This window comes from Eulemur rufifrons, chromosome 4, assembly GCF_041146395.1.
Source record: "Eulemur rufifrons isolate Redbay chromosome 4, OSU_ERuf_1, whole genome shotgun sequence".
NCBI lineage: Eukaryota > Metazoa > Chordata > Mammalia > Primates > Lemuridae > Eulemur > Eulemur rufifrons.
This window is the reverse complement of record NC_090986.1, coordinates 26164047-26178942: the sequence shown is the minus strand read 5'-3', so window position 1 is coordinate 26178942 and position 14896 is coordinate 26164047. Positions and strand designations below refer to the sequence as shown.

Sequence of the window (14896 nt, the reverse complement as noted above, 5' to 3'; positions counted from 1 at the left end):
TCCAAAACCGTGTCCTTTTTACCCAGGCCACAGTGACTTTTAGACTTTCAGTAGAGCTGATGTCTTCAACAGAAAACTAAATCTTCCCAAGCAATACTCAGTTCAGTTCAATATAATTTCATAGACATTTTTGAGAGCTTACAATGTGATGGGTACCATAATAGGTCTGAAAGTACAAAACCAAGTAACAGAAGTTCCCCTGTCCCCCAAGGGGCATTGAAGTTCAAAACCAGAAGGGCATGCTAGGTAGAGTGATAGCCTAAAGTAGAGACAGGCCTATTCTTCTTAGGAGATCCAGAAATGCTTCACACAGATAGGTATGTTTGAGTTGGATCTTGACATTTGTACATCCAAATTGACAAATCAGCATTTCTTCTCCAAGATTCTCAGTTTCTCATAGACTCCAGAATAAGAGAGGTCAGAACCCATTTTCTAAATGCAGTTGATCTCAGACCCAACATTGTTTTTATTTCATGTGAAATAATTAAATATTTTCAACCCTCTGCATTTGGACTAATTTTCTTATTTTCAGGCCTCGTTCTATACATGTAAAATAATTCTGAATCTTCAAATGAAATAAAATATGATTTTAAGCTTTAGTCATCTATTTCATTTTGGACTGTATAAAAGCAAATAACAAAAATTTGAATGCACAGCTTTTCAGCCAGTTGTTTTGAAAATGTTGAATCACTGATGAAGAACCAGAGCTCCCAATTCGCAAATAAATCGTGTTCCTGTATTTTAACAGATGCAATGCTCTTGGTGGCAGAGCGACTGGAGGGGCCATTCAACATTGAGTCGGTCATGGACCCCATAGATGTCAAGATTTCTGAAGCCATTATGAACATGCAAGAAAACAGCATGCAGGTGTCTGCAAAGGTATTTGCATTAGTAATGTATCTACCAATACATGTACATCATACAGGTGCAGTAACCTAAAAGCAAAGTAACTAGATATGTCGGCTGGGATTATAAATTCTAATACACTGTCAGTGAGCTTTTCCTGTTGGGCCACAAATTTGCTACTTCATTAAAAATATCTAACAAAATGGAACTGAGAAGGGAAGCAATTTTTTAGCTCACAACTATTCAATCACGAAGAAATTATGGGCTGCCAAAAAGTTTCAGAGAGCCCCATGTATGTTGACTAATCCTTCACATTTGTGAACAATTTGGGGAGAATTTTCTTTTTAATGTTTGAAATTTCTGCACACCTTCACCCTGTTCTCTCTCTAGCAACGTCTAATTATATCTTCAGCTGTGCAGACCAGGCATATGTTCTATATTTTCAATTGTAAATAATTAAACTTCCCACTGGACTCCTTTTTAAGACCACTGTGTAACCTTCATTAATGAATCTTCAGGGGAAAATGCTCCTTTGTAGGAAGTCAAGCATACATTAAAAAGAAAAAAGTAGCACATTTTCATAAATCATATGCGACAGAGCTCCTAGGTTTGCAGCTGCAGAACACAAATACCAGGTGCACAGTTTTTATTTGTCTCCGCCTAGTTGAAGATAAACAGGACCCGCCTTCAGCAAGACTGAGAAGTTTGCAGTGGGTCTCCAGCCTTGTCCTTCATCAGCTCTTTTCTGCCCCATTGATGGCTGCACAATGCCCTTCTGTTCTCTCTACTGGTCTCCTTGTCATGAAACACTAACCAAATCTCTATCAGTCCTTTAAACCTGGTGACTGAGTGATTGCATTTTAATTGAAAGTCATTTGCACTAAACTGTCAGGCAAAGAGTTGCATGATTGACTTTCTTCAATTTTTCAAATCCTCTGTGAAAAAGATTTCAAATGTAATGAAGGGGGAGGGGACGGGCGGTGGGGAAGCATTGCAGAGCAGAAAGAGCCAGCTGTGCGTGCCTACTAGTCCTCCTTGGCTAAGCATGGATCTAGCTAATTTGGGCTTTTCAGGGTGAACTGGCATGCAGGCAGGCAGTAGGGTAAGAAAGAATCTGGCCTGGGTCCCTTTCTCTCCCTGGGAGATGGATGAGCCCAGAGTTTCCTAGGCCTATTTCTGGGTTTTAATGAGCTTAGGGTAGCCTGTGTGAAAGAGGATGCTCCAAATTACCATCACCTGTTGGGGAAATAGCACGCTTGGGGTTTCCATGAAAGGCCATTTTCTTTCCTGTGAAAAAACAGCAATCATCTATTCCTCTTGAATCTATTGCCTGGAAACCAATAAATGTTGTTCTGAGAGGCCAAATATCCCAGCAGTGCTTGAGTAACCAGGTGCTAAAGTTGCTAATGTTCGAAACAGCTCTGGAGAACAGGGCAGAAAAAATACGTGGACAAAAGTGTCTGCGGGTTGAAACCATCACTATCTCTTAGAAGTAGGTGTTTGTTTCCACTGGTGTGTGCACATCCACGTTCCAGTATTCTTTTATCTTCTGTCCATTCGTTCAGCAAATATTTATAGAGAATCCACGGGGCAGACACGGTTCTGTACTGGAGATACAGGAATGAGCAAGGCACAGTTCCTAATCCTCATTAAGCTTACAGGAGAGACAGATACTGACCAGATAAACAATGATATAAATTAATAAACAGAATTTCATGTCAGACAACAATCAGTAATACGAAGACGATTCTCCTCACCCAGTGCCTAGACATATTTTGACAGGACATTTCTATCATTTAGGATATTTTTTTTTTCCCCAAGGAACCTTAGTTCTTCTAAAGGCAACAGCTTCTTAATCGGTCTCCTTCCTGACTTGGCTTCTACTCTTGAACCCCGTCCAATTTAAACTATGTCATGGGCCCCCTGCTTTGTCTTCGGTGGCTTCTTTTGCGCTTAGAATGGAATCTAAACTCCTGCCAGGTCTCGCCTTATCTGGCCCCTGTCCACCTGTGCGATCTTGTTTTGTGCTACTTGCCCCTTGGCTTATGGGGTCAGCCACGCGGCTTTTCTCTCAGTTCCGTAAGGCTATGCGCAGTTTCCTCCACCTTTGATGCTTTTCAGAGTCCAGAGTGCTCACCATTACTCGACAGAGACCTTTGATGCTTTTCATTTCAAAAAGTGAATTAACTAAATTATCTTTCCTTTAAAATTCAGTGTTTGATTGACAGATAAAAATCGTATATATTGATGGTGTACAACATAATGTTTTCAAATGTGTATTCATTGTGGAATGGCTAAATCAAGCTAATTAACATAATGCATTACACCTCACATACTTAACATTTTTTGTGTGGCGAGGACACTTAAAATCTACTGTTAGCAATTTTTAAGTATAAAATACTTTGTTATTAACTGTAGTTCAAGTCAAGTATTATATTAAAAATTCTTCCAGACGACTGATGGACTCTTTTTATTACTAGAATGTAGAGGAGACATTTTTGTGGAATTTATCCAACTCCGCCGTAATAGTATTGCTGTTAGTAAAGAATGTACTTTAAGATGACACATTTCTTTGTAAGAAATGTTAAAGTCAAGAGTAGAAATAACATAGTGTATATAATAAGAGTACACTCATATGAGGGGATACAGTATAAAGGATCATAAAATGATTGTACAAAAAATTGTCCAGTAAGCTAGAAAACAAAACAGTGTATCTGGTAGTCTTGGCACAGAGAAAAGAGGATGGAGGGAAGAAGGCAGCCAGGCTCTTCAGGAAAGAGGAACAGGAGGCCAGGAGTCTGGGTGGAAGACAGAGTTGGGGAAGGACCAAAGCCAGCACATGTGGTGGATAGGTAAAGGTGGTTGGAATTTACATAAATTTAGCAGGAAACACCAGCAGGATTTGCTGGTGGAACAGATATGTGGTGTTATTTCATCAAGGGAATGGAATTTTCTTTTAAATTTAGAAATATATAGTTTTATTTTCCATATAAGCCATATCCATGCAATTATACATGAACCAGAGTCTAAAATCTACACTCTAGCAAAGAACTGGATGGTTGAATTTATCTTTTTTAAAGGACCTCTTGGACACTGTTGATAAATGGTCTGGTCTCATCAAATCGGAAGTTCTGAATTTCTAAACTTAGGCTGGACCAGTATTTGCATAACCAGAAGTATTGTTAACTTCTGATAGGTGAGCTTCAGGTGAGACCAGAAGCTACCATTGAGGGCCAGACATCCTGAGAGCAGTAAAACTTAAAAATTAAAATGACTTTTTACTCTAGGACATGATTGGCAACTTCGCCTTTGAAAATCATTTATTTTATTAAAGCGGTTACTGTTAGAAGTCATTCCCAGAGCTTCTTTCAGAAAAGTAACAGTACTTACAACTGCCAACTCATATTCACTGAGCGCTTATTGCCAGGGACTGGACTAAATGCTTTACATGGTTTATATTATGTAATATTTATGACAATGCTTGTGACGAGATAGATCTTTCTCCCTATTTTGAAAATAAAGAAACCAAGACTTAGAAAAGTCAAGTAACTTACTAAGGTCTCCTGGTGCAAAGGGCAGAGGTGTCTGATTCCAAAGCCCATGGTGCGGATTGCTACTGCCGATGGCAGTGCCTACAGAATTGGTCTCACACAAGGGCAGAGTTCAGTAAATATTTACTGAATAGATCAATTATGAAGAGAAAGTTCATTAGCCTTCAGTAAAACCTGCATGAAAAGGTAAGGAAAAAAGGGGTGGCAAAGGCAGGAGGACTCAAGCTGTCTTTCTGTCTGATTCCCTGTATAGTTATACCTAGTACTTCGCCATATGAGAAATTCCAATTAAATATTTCTCTTAGCCAGCCTAATCATTCATTGCTTCCAGCCCTTCCTAGAGTTCTCATAGTACAAGTTATAAAATTCTTTTTTCTCTAAATCTGAAGGCCAAAGATGAACACACCACAGTTTCAGATATAAAATTCCTTTCCCCAAGTGCTCTCATCTTATCTAGAGGAAGGAACAGCTAATCTCTTTCTACCTAATAATTGAGATCATGAATTAGTGGGATTTACAGACTAATGAAAAGATTTAGTCTCACCATATATGTTCGTGCTCCAGTCTTGTCTCAGATCTATTTTTATAGGTATTGTCAGCTTCCTTTTTCTCTCTTATTTTTAGTCCACAAGGGAGCTGTTGGGGGTGAGGCACATTGAAATTCCTTTCAAAAAATACATTGGCTATACCAAGTTATATAATCAAGTTATAATATTTTGGAAAAACCTTATGACACTCATTTCAAACTCTATATCTGCATACCCTTTGTACAATATTTTATATATATATGTATAATACATATATACACATTCTTAAAAACTGGGGACAATAGCATATTAAAATTTTTTGGTTCCTTTTTGGGCAAAGAATTGCCTAATAACAGTGACAATTGTGGTTGCCATTTGTTGAACACCTACTACATCCATTCAACAAATACCCTACCATGTACCAGGCATGAGGAATGTGGTAGAGGATAAAGCCAGAGTCCTTGCTCTTGTGTCAGTCTCTTCCTAGTTGCTTGCTTTCTCTCTTTCTTTCTCTTTCTCTCTGTCTCTCTCCCTTTCTCTCTCTCTTTCTCTTTCTTTTGAATCCTCACTGAAATTTTGTAAAGCGTTCATTTCTTTGTTATATCAGTAAGGAATGTTAAATTTAGAGATTAAGTAGCCAGCCTGAGGTCATACAGCAAACAAGTGGCAGAGCTGGGATTGGAGCCCAGATCTTTCTGATCCAAAGAAAAAGATTTCCCAGCATGCCACACTGTTTCCTCAGCATCTTCCCCCCAGGACCAGATACATATTTCAGCACTGGAAAAGCCAGCCATGTAAGGGAGCACTGTTGCCCACAACATACTGTGGGGAACCTATTGAAGACCAACATAAGTTGTTAGTTTTTCAAGCCCCAACCAAGTGTGTTACATTCATCAGCTTCACAATCTTCCTCAAAGACAGGGAAGAGCCCTCATTCTTCCATCACCTCTGTTACCCACCCAAACCAAAGCAGCTCAGAGCTTTGCAGGTTTGTGGAAATTTCCCAAGGGAAAGGAGGAAGAAAACTCACTGAATCGCTGCCTTTGAATGCCAGAAGTGTTGATAATCTCCTTCCTATCCTATCAGGGAAGATTAAAACTGATCTCACTAGATCTCATTTAACTATATTAGGAATAATTTCAGACCTAATCTAGGAAAAGATTGGTTTGTCAGATATAATCTAAATTAAGAAGGAAGGCTTATTAAATTCCAGTTGAAACCATCCATTCAATTAATGCTTACTACAGGCGAGGGTAGAACCCATCAGAGAAGAGCAGGATAGCCTTCAGTTACTTAATTTTCTTCAGACAATCCTTCCTAAATCTATAGCTCTAATGAAAATGAAAAAAAAAACCTGAGAGAACAGAAGAATGTAATATAATAATTTGTCTCTAGCTATTGGGTCTCAGTTTCCTCATCTGTAAAATGAGGGGTTGATCTAAATGTTCCCTGCCAGCTCTCACAGTTTACAGTTTTATGAACATTATCTCTTTGCCAATTATACAGGTTTCTTTTCCCAGCATCCAGATCTTTTGCTTTTCTCTGGATCTTTCCTTGCAGAATATTCAGAGATAAATAACATCTTGAGAGTTCAGATGGAGAAAATATCTTCTCTCAGATTGGAGGACCTTGTTTAGAATTTAGTTCAAATAAATGTATTTTTATTCCAGTAGCATTTATCTTTTCTTTCTTTGAGGCCCTGTATTATGTGTGCCCTTCTTAGGCCAATAAGCATATTATTCCCTGTATTATGATTATTTCTGTACTTACCTTTTCCTGCCCAGGATTATAAATTACTTGAGGACAAGAGTGATATCTTACTCATTCTTACATGCTACAGAGAGCTTTCCTAACAAGTCATTTTACACACTAAAGAAAGAAACACTACATTTGTTCAGCTGAATTCAGAACATGAAGATATAATGCCAGAGAGACTTTAACAATAAGGAATAGAAAACATCTTAAAATGTACTTGGAGTTAGTCTAGTATTCTTGAGACTAGCATAGTACTTACCAGGTCAGATTTTTCTATCAGACAGACTTGTTATGAGTTATACGCTTTGGAGCAAATTATTTACCTGTCTAAACTCAATTAATTCACATTAAAAATAAGGCCTCTAGTTGTACCTACTCACAGGGTTGTTTGAGGGTGCAATGAAATAATCCATGTAAAATGCTTAGCATGGAATATGTCAAATCAAAAGCACTCATAAAGGTGAAGCAGTTTAATTGCTCTTATTAAAAACATCTGTGCTACCTAAATTCTAAAGCGCATTGATTCTATGGTCTTGCCTCATCCATGATAGTCTGGGGGCTTATTTTTAGCATCTAAGGTCAGAAGAGCAGATTTGATATTCACACCCCTACATTGAAAACCACGGAGGTATGGCATTATTTTTGATGGCAGGGAATCACCTAGAGAGAAAGATGGATCTTAAATAAGTGTCTAGCAAACAAGGCTTTTAGAAGAAAGGAGGCTCCCGGGAAGAGGGGAGTTGCTGGAAACTATGTCAGCAACCCGACTCTAGCCTGTGCCTGGTGGCCACACCACCACCACCACAGCAAAGAGTTTTAGAGGAATTTCCATGGCCTCTGCCCAATATCATGTTATTCTTATTGAGGGAAAAATTGGCCTGCTCCATTGACAAGTGACTTAGTCCCTTCTACCTGATCTCTGAGAGAAAAGCAAATGTTAAATGCCTGAGGTGATGGACACCCCAATTTCCTTGATTTGGTTAATCCACCTTGTATGCCTGTATGAAAACATCGCATGTACCCTATAAAGATATACAACTGTATGTACCCATAATACTTAAAAATTTAAAGAAGTTAAAAATAAAATAAAAAAGCAAATGGCCATACTATTTATAAAGCTTTAAGTTCTCTTTTTACTTTTTCCTTAGTTTTGTTTTTAAAGGAAAAGAACATGTTCCTAATGATTTCTAGATTCACATTTTCTATATTTTATTTAAATTAAAAGTTTATATTCTGCCCATCAGTGCTTACTTATAACTTCCACAAAAACAAAAACAAAAAAAAAAAAAACACTAACTTTGAAACATCTTTTGTTCTTTGATTTCTTCACTCCTATACGTAAAATCAGGGTCTGTTCTATTCCTGTTTGTAACATTACTGGATAACAGGGCCACATTTGTCAAATGCTAGATAGAGTGGTGGGGGTGGGTGGAGGATATGACACCTTTTTTATGAAGTAAAATGAAAGTTTGAGAGATACGCTTATGATGCATTCATAGGAAGTGCATCCAAAGCAAACTAGTTTCTACTTTCCTTCCATGTAAAAGGGATAATTTTTTTTTCTCCTTTTGATGGCAAAGGAAAACTCCTGATTATCTCTAATCTTTGGAGATTTATCTTAAGACTTTCTTTCACTTTCACTTCAGGGGAAAAGATGAGAAGATTACATTTAATGTAGTCTACTCAAGGATAAATGATTAAAACTCAGTTCAGTTGTTAACACTCAATGTTCCTAGGAACAACAGAAGATAGTCTCCCGGTCTCCTTCCAAATTCTTCCTGCCTTTAAGAAGAGAACTTCCATAGAACCACGCTTCTCATAGGTGGTGGGTTATTGTGTTAGAGAAATTTCTGTGGCCTCTGCCCACTCTCACAAATACACCTCCTTATCCCTAGCTTATAACACTTCCCTTTTTCTCAGGGATGTATGATCTGGTTTGATTCTCATAGAGTCATCGCCTCAGCCAGCCTATATTTAAACTTGTAAAGGAGCCATAATCTGTGGGAGAAACATGCCAGTTTGTAGTGTGTGCCAATTTCTGTGGTGTAAATACTCCCATCGTGGCTGATTTCAAGCTACCAACATGATGTCACTGAACACAGAGTAGCGCGCCACAACATAATATTTCCCCCTTACAGATACAATTGACATGAATAATCTCAAGAGGATAAATAATGGTATTAATAAAATAATTAGGGAGGAATGAGTTTTTAGTATATATTATTTAATATCTTTGTTTTTAATATAATTTATATAGTTGCAAGTTTGGACAACTTAATTTTTAACAATCACTGTGTTTAACAACTGGCTGGCAAAAAATTTAACAGGTGGTCTCATGAGCCACTAAGAGCCAGTTCCAGCAGACCACTGCTATGCTAGGAAAATTTCTCTGACGCTCCAGTCTGGGCGAGTTGCCGCTCGTGGGTGTTCCCGCTGCATTTCTCACATTCTACAATAATTGTCTGATATTGAGAGCAGGGACATGTCCAGTTGGCATATCCCCAGCACTTGTGTTTGGCCTTAGTGGCACTCAGCAAATATTTGTTGAATCCTGGGTTGAATGAATGGTACGGAGCCAGGCTGATATAATTTACATGTTTACCTAAATTCCGCAAAGTGATCTTAAAGAACGGCTTTAAGCCTTGTAAGCAAAGAGCATATGAAATAGTAATCATTTAGTAAGGCTGAGAGGGTCAGGGTTTGTTTTCTCTCCACACTCAGAAATATGCTTTGTTCAGTTCCTTGTAACTCCTCCCTACTCACCATTTGGGAGGAAATATCAAGGTGTTGTGCTGTTTAAGGAATGCAAATCCTTTCGGGGAGGAAAAAATCTTCTCAAGCAAATGAAAAGAACTTGCTTTTCATTGAAGAAAAGATTTTAAGACATATGCAATACATCTAACAGAAATTCTGGAACCAAGCTATGTAAACATCAGGAGTAAATTTTTAAAACCTTAAAGCTGACATGGTAGCTGGCTTGTGAAAATTGAAGCCAATGAAAAGTGGCCAAAACTAAAAATGATGACTTGACTTGATTCAGTAAAACGCCAAATTCTCTTAGCAGAATCCTGAACCCATCTAGGGAAGTAGAGTTTGCCAGAGAACTTGGACAGGGACCATTGCAATCAATCTTTCAGGAAAGAAAAGCGTGAATCAGACGGCAAAGAAAAAGAGAGAAAGGAAATGAGAGAGAAAGAAGAGGGAAGAGAAGAGAAAAGAAGAGGAGAGAAGAGGAGAGATTGTCCTGAGATGTAAGGATGAAGAACTGTTTTCTTAGATGGCAACTCATAAAGAAAATTGCCACACTAATTTAAAAATATTTAATGAGTATAAGGAAAATACATAGTGAGCATAAGGAAAGAAAGAAGTCATTATCAAAATGTTTTAAGTTTATACTCAAGAAAACACTTCTTAAGATATTAGCAGAATGTGGTTAAGAACCCTCCAAAAATGTGTAAAATGAAGTTCTAGGGTGCCAGTGTAATGTTATGTAATGGTAATAATGTAGCTCTTCTTGCTACTACTTTTAATGCAATGTTTTAAAAAATATTTTAACTTATTCACATTTACTTACTAATGATATGTGAATGTCCCCTGCACACACGTTTATCGCCACATCCACTTCGAGAAAGGGCTTCAGGTCTGGCTGAACAGGGCTCGGATACACCTGCTGCAAAGCACAGGTTTTGCTGTTTATCACGTTGACAGATTGGGGACACCAAGAAGGGTGGCTGTGTAAAGAGCCCAAGTTGTCTGCCACTTTGCTGTAAGCCACAGCCATTGCCTGAGCTCTGAGCCCAGTGACCTCCAGAACCCACCAGCCAACCTGACTGTTTTGTGTGCAACACCCTCCCCTCCCTACTAGCTTATCAAGCTCAGTGAGTAGCTATCATCAAATGGTCAAGAAACAGGATTTTTTGTGTCCAAGTTATCAGTTTAAACAAAGTTGTTGATTTGGCTTTGCTTTAACTTAGCACAGTAAATGTAGTAAAGGAAATATCAAATGATTTTTTTTGATACATGGATGGATGATTCATTTTATTTTCTTAAGTCTGAGAAAGAAGTGTTCAACCTTGATTTTGAAGAGATAATTGATCATTTGAGATAAACCATATGAAACACATACTCCAGTCACAGACACTCAAGTGTTCATCCTCTTTCCTATTTTTTCTCTCTCATTACAGAAATCCACATGCTAATTACCTTCAACGAATGTTTGCAAAAGAAGGAGATTATAACTAAAAATCCCATTTATTCATAATCTTTCACTCCCAATATTTTTTTAAAACACATACTATGTGCTGGGAATTCTTACAGATTCTAAGATACAGTGGTGAACAAAATATATGAGATCCTACTCATCACAGAGCTTAAATTATTCATGCATAACTCTGCATAATCCATAAATTTGACTTATTACCAGTTATTTTTCTATTTAATTACAGATTATTCAGTTAAAATAATACACCTTTATGCCTCATTTTTTTCAGTGTCTTTTCTATTCATCATATCATTCTATCTTTACAGCAGCTTGGAGAATGGGGGCAAATGTGTTACCCCAAGGTCACACAGGTGTAAGGAGAAAGGCCAGTGTTAGTATTCCAAATTTTTAGACTCTTGTTTGTGACCTATGGCTATAGTCTGAATGTTTATGTTTCCCCAAAATTCATATGTTGAAATCCTGACCACCAAGGTGATGGTATTTGGAGGTGAGGCCTTTGGGAGGTGATTAGGTCATGAGGGTGGAGCCCTCATGAGTGGGGTTAGTGCCTTTATAGAAGAGGCCTGAGGAGGCTTGTTAGACCTTTTTTTCCCTACTGCCATGAGAGGCACCATCTACAAAGGAGAGAGCCCTCACCAGAAACTGAATCTGTTAGCACTTTGACTTGGACTTCCCAGCCTCTAGAACTGTAAAAAATAAACTTCTGTTGTTTATAAACTACCCACTCTAAGTTATTTTGTTATAGCAGCCAGAATAGACTGAGACACCTATCCATTACACCACAGCTATCTCTTATGAAAATAATGGCCACACCTGGACCAAATATATGTAAGGGCCAATGCAGATGTGATAGCTTCTGTTTTGTTGGGTGTGAACACAATAGATTTGAATTTCCCAAGTAGTCATCTAACAAATAGTTCATTAACATTGAAGTTTAAATTAGACTCCGAGTAAATAAAACATCACTTACTCTCAAAACATCAAATATGATATAAATCTAGGTAGTGTTAGCTGTTACCTATATTTAATATAATAGAAAAGATTAGAGTTCCGTTTGCAAATTTCAAAATGGTATATGAGAATAGCAGCCTCTTTCCCACCATTGTAAGAACCTACTGAATGGAAAGTGAAAGGACATAATTTTTTTTAAAAAATACAGGAACTGAGACAGGCTTTACTTACAGCCACTGCTTCTCAGGTTGCCACTAATGACTTTTTCCAACGTAAAATCAAGCTACAAAAGACAATGCAGAAAATGAAGGTGACAAAGGGACACAGGTATAAAGTTATATGTGTCTCCAAAAAAGGGCGTGCCTTGTTAGTTTATTTTAAGGGAAATATCTTAAGATGCTCCAATGTTTTAAAAGGTAAAATACCTGTATTTAGAAACCTAAGACACATCACTTACACCTTTTATCTATCCCCACACCTCCATCTCCTCCTCATCCCTCCAAAAGTACCAAATGTCTCTTCTTTCAGCACTTTCTATCTTAATGTCAGCTTCTTTAATCTCAGAATGCCAACATACTTCTGAGACATTATCTCAGTAATCCTCTTAAGAGAGAAGATTCATGAGCCAGATATCTTCCTGAAATCCACAGGTTTTGTGAGTCAGCTAGGTGGGAAGGATAATTCCTTTGTACATCTGTAGCATCTGTCTATGCTGGGACTCCTGAATACTTTCCCAAATTATCTAATTATCACTTTCAACATCCCTTGGAGAGAAGCAGGCAGGGGGTAATACAGATTCTATTTCTTAAAGAGGTAGAGCTAATGTTTTATACCACAATAAGGTGATTTAGCCTATAGCTACATCCTCTAGAAACTTCTGTTAGGTTGTAAAGAGGAGACCTTTAGTGTCTTCAAATAGTATTTTTCTCTGGAATTAAAAGTAGGGGAGAGTAGACCAGCTTCACAAACACATCTAAGTAAATGCAGTTCTACTGGAATCACCTCTCTTCTTGGCAGGTTACAACTACCTTCATGGTACATCTCAGGGTGTGTTCCCTGAAACACCAGTCTTATGAAAACCTCGTGGGGAAACTATAACCCAATGATTTTGGAAATCACTACAAATGGCATCCTCCCTTTCAATGAATCAGAACACATGTTAGCAGGAGGAACCCCTTGTGAGGATACCTAATTTAACTTTGACACATGGAATGTAGTGCTTATGTAACAGCTGTTAGCCCTCAGAAATAATGTTTTGTGGAAAACATTTAAGAAATATCAGCCCGGACATTTTTTTTCCCTTCAGTTTTTCTTATTCAGAAAGCAAAACTTCTGGCAAATACAGATTGTAGCATGGTATAATTAACTAATTATTATCAAGCACTTACTCTTCTGGACACTGGGTTGTGTTTTCCTACCTTATGGATTGCATTTTATCATCACAGCATATCTGTGTGGTAATATCAATATTATTATTATTTTATATCAATTGATATAAAATAATATAATTATATTGATATAAATAATATCAATAATATTATTCCCATTTGACAGAGGAGGAGATTGAGGCTCAAAGAAGATTCCACAAAAGTCGGCAGGCACTGGGCTGTCCTCTGCCCCCTACCTATATACTTTCCCTTGGTAAACACGACCAGTTTCAGGGTTTTAAATACCATCATTAGGCTACTGATCCAAATCTACATCTCCAGCCCTGATCACTTACTTTATCTACTGTGTGATCTAAGGCCCTTTCCATCACATCATTCCTCATCTGTTTTTTCTGTTATTCAAAATGTAAAATATTGGCATATTCAGGCCACCAAGGAAAAGGTTCGTTGGTCTTTTATACTGACTCAGCCCTGGACCTTATAAGCCTTCATCTAACTATACTGCTGCTACAGCAAACTCAGAAAATTGAGACAGTACAAATGTTCTGTATAAGAATTTCTTTTGTTACCCAGTCCATGAACCCCATATTTTAAAATGTATTTTTTTCTGGCTAACAGATTGCATGTTGTCTTAGTCTGTTCAGGCTGCTATAGCAACATGCCATAAACTAGGTGGTTTATAAATAACAGAAATTTATTTCTCACAGTTCCAAGAGCTGGGAAGCCTACGATCAAGGCTTCAGCAGATTTGATGTCTGGTGAGGGCCTGCATTGTGTTTTAGAGATGGCACCTTCTCACTGTATCCTCACATGGTGGACAAGGCAAGGGAGCTTTCTGGGTCCTGTTTTTGTAAGGACACTAATCCCATGCATGTGGGCAGAGGCCTAATCACCTCCCAAAGGTCCTACATCCTAATCAATCACATGGGTGATTAGGTTTCAATTTATGAGTTTGGGGAGGACACACATATTCCATAGCACATGTATTAAAAATGAAATTATTAATTTTCATTTTGTAAGTCATCTAAGTTATATGATGGATATATGTTGGAAGACATATTCTCAGGACGAGACTATTACAGATGTTTTCAATTATTCCTGAGCAAAAAGCGGACAAGTTCATGCTCCGGTACTCCTTTGCAATTGTTCTCATTAAGTTCTGTAAAATTCTGAAACATACCACTAGATTCCTAGGCTTGGAATTTCCACACTAAAGAGTTTATGACACTTCTGTTTTTCTAAGGGTATGATAGAATCTCTGTTAAGGGACCTTCAAGATATGAGGTTATTGTGACACATTTTCATGTAGGTCTTGACCTGATTATGGGGTTAGGTGTTGTTTCCAAAATTATTAGAAGTCAGTGTTTTCTTCGGTTTGGATCACAGACCCAGCAATTTTTGCTCTAAAAGTATTTTCAAAATCCAAACGTGACCTAAATAACAGAATGCTACTAGGGTATATTAACTAACCTATGTTCTGTAATAATTAATATCCTCCGCAAAAAAAAATCAAGCAAGTTTTAAGTTTTTCTGTTATGATGAAATATCTCCCCAGAACACTAATAATTTTTTAGGGCATTCATGTTCCTTTGATTTAACTTAACCCAGTGATCCAGATTTATCCCAGAGGGTGAATTAAAAAGGTCTGTTAACTCT

At 37.7% G+C, this 14896-nt stretch overlaps 1 protein-coding gene across 1 annotated transcript in view; it reads left to right on the top strand.

The window, feature by feature from the left end:
- GPC6 (glypican 6) overlaps window positions 1-14896 on the top strand; it is a 1073132-nt gene that overhangs the window by 972761 nt on the left and 85475 nt on the right. The window contains exon 5 of the mRNA XM_069467100.1: window positions 749-879. Coding sequence (XP_069323201.1) covers window positions 749-879 — 131 coding nt within the window. The remainder of the gene's footprint in view (window positions 1-748; window positions 880-14896) is intronic.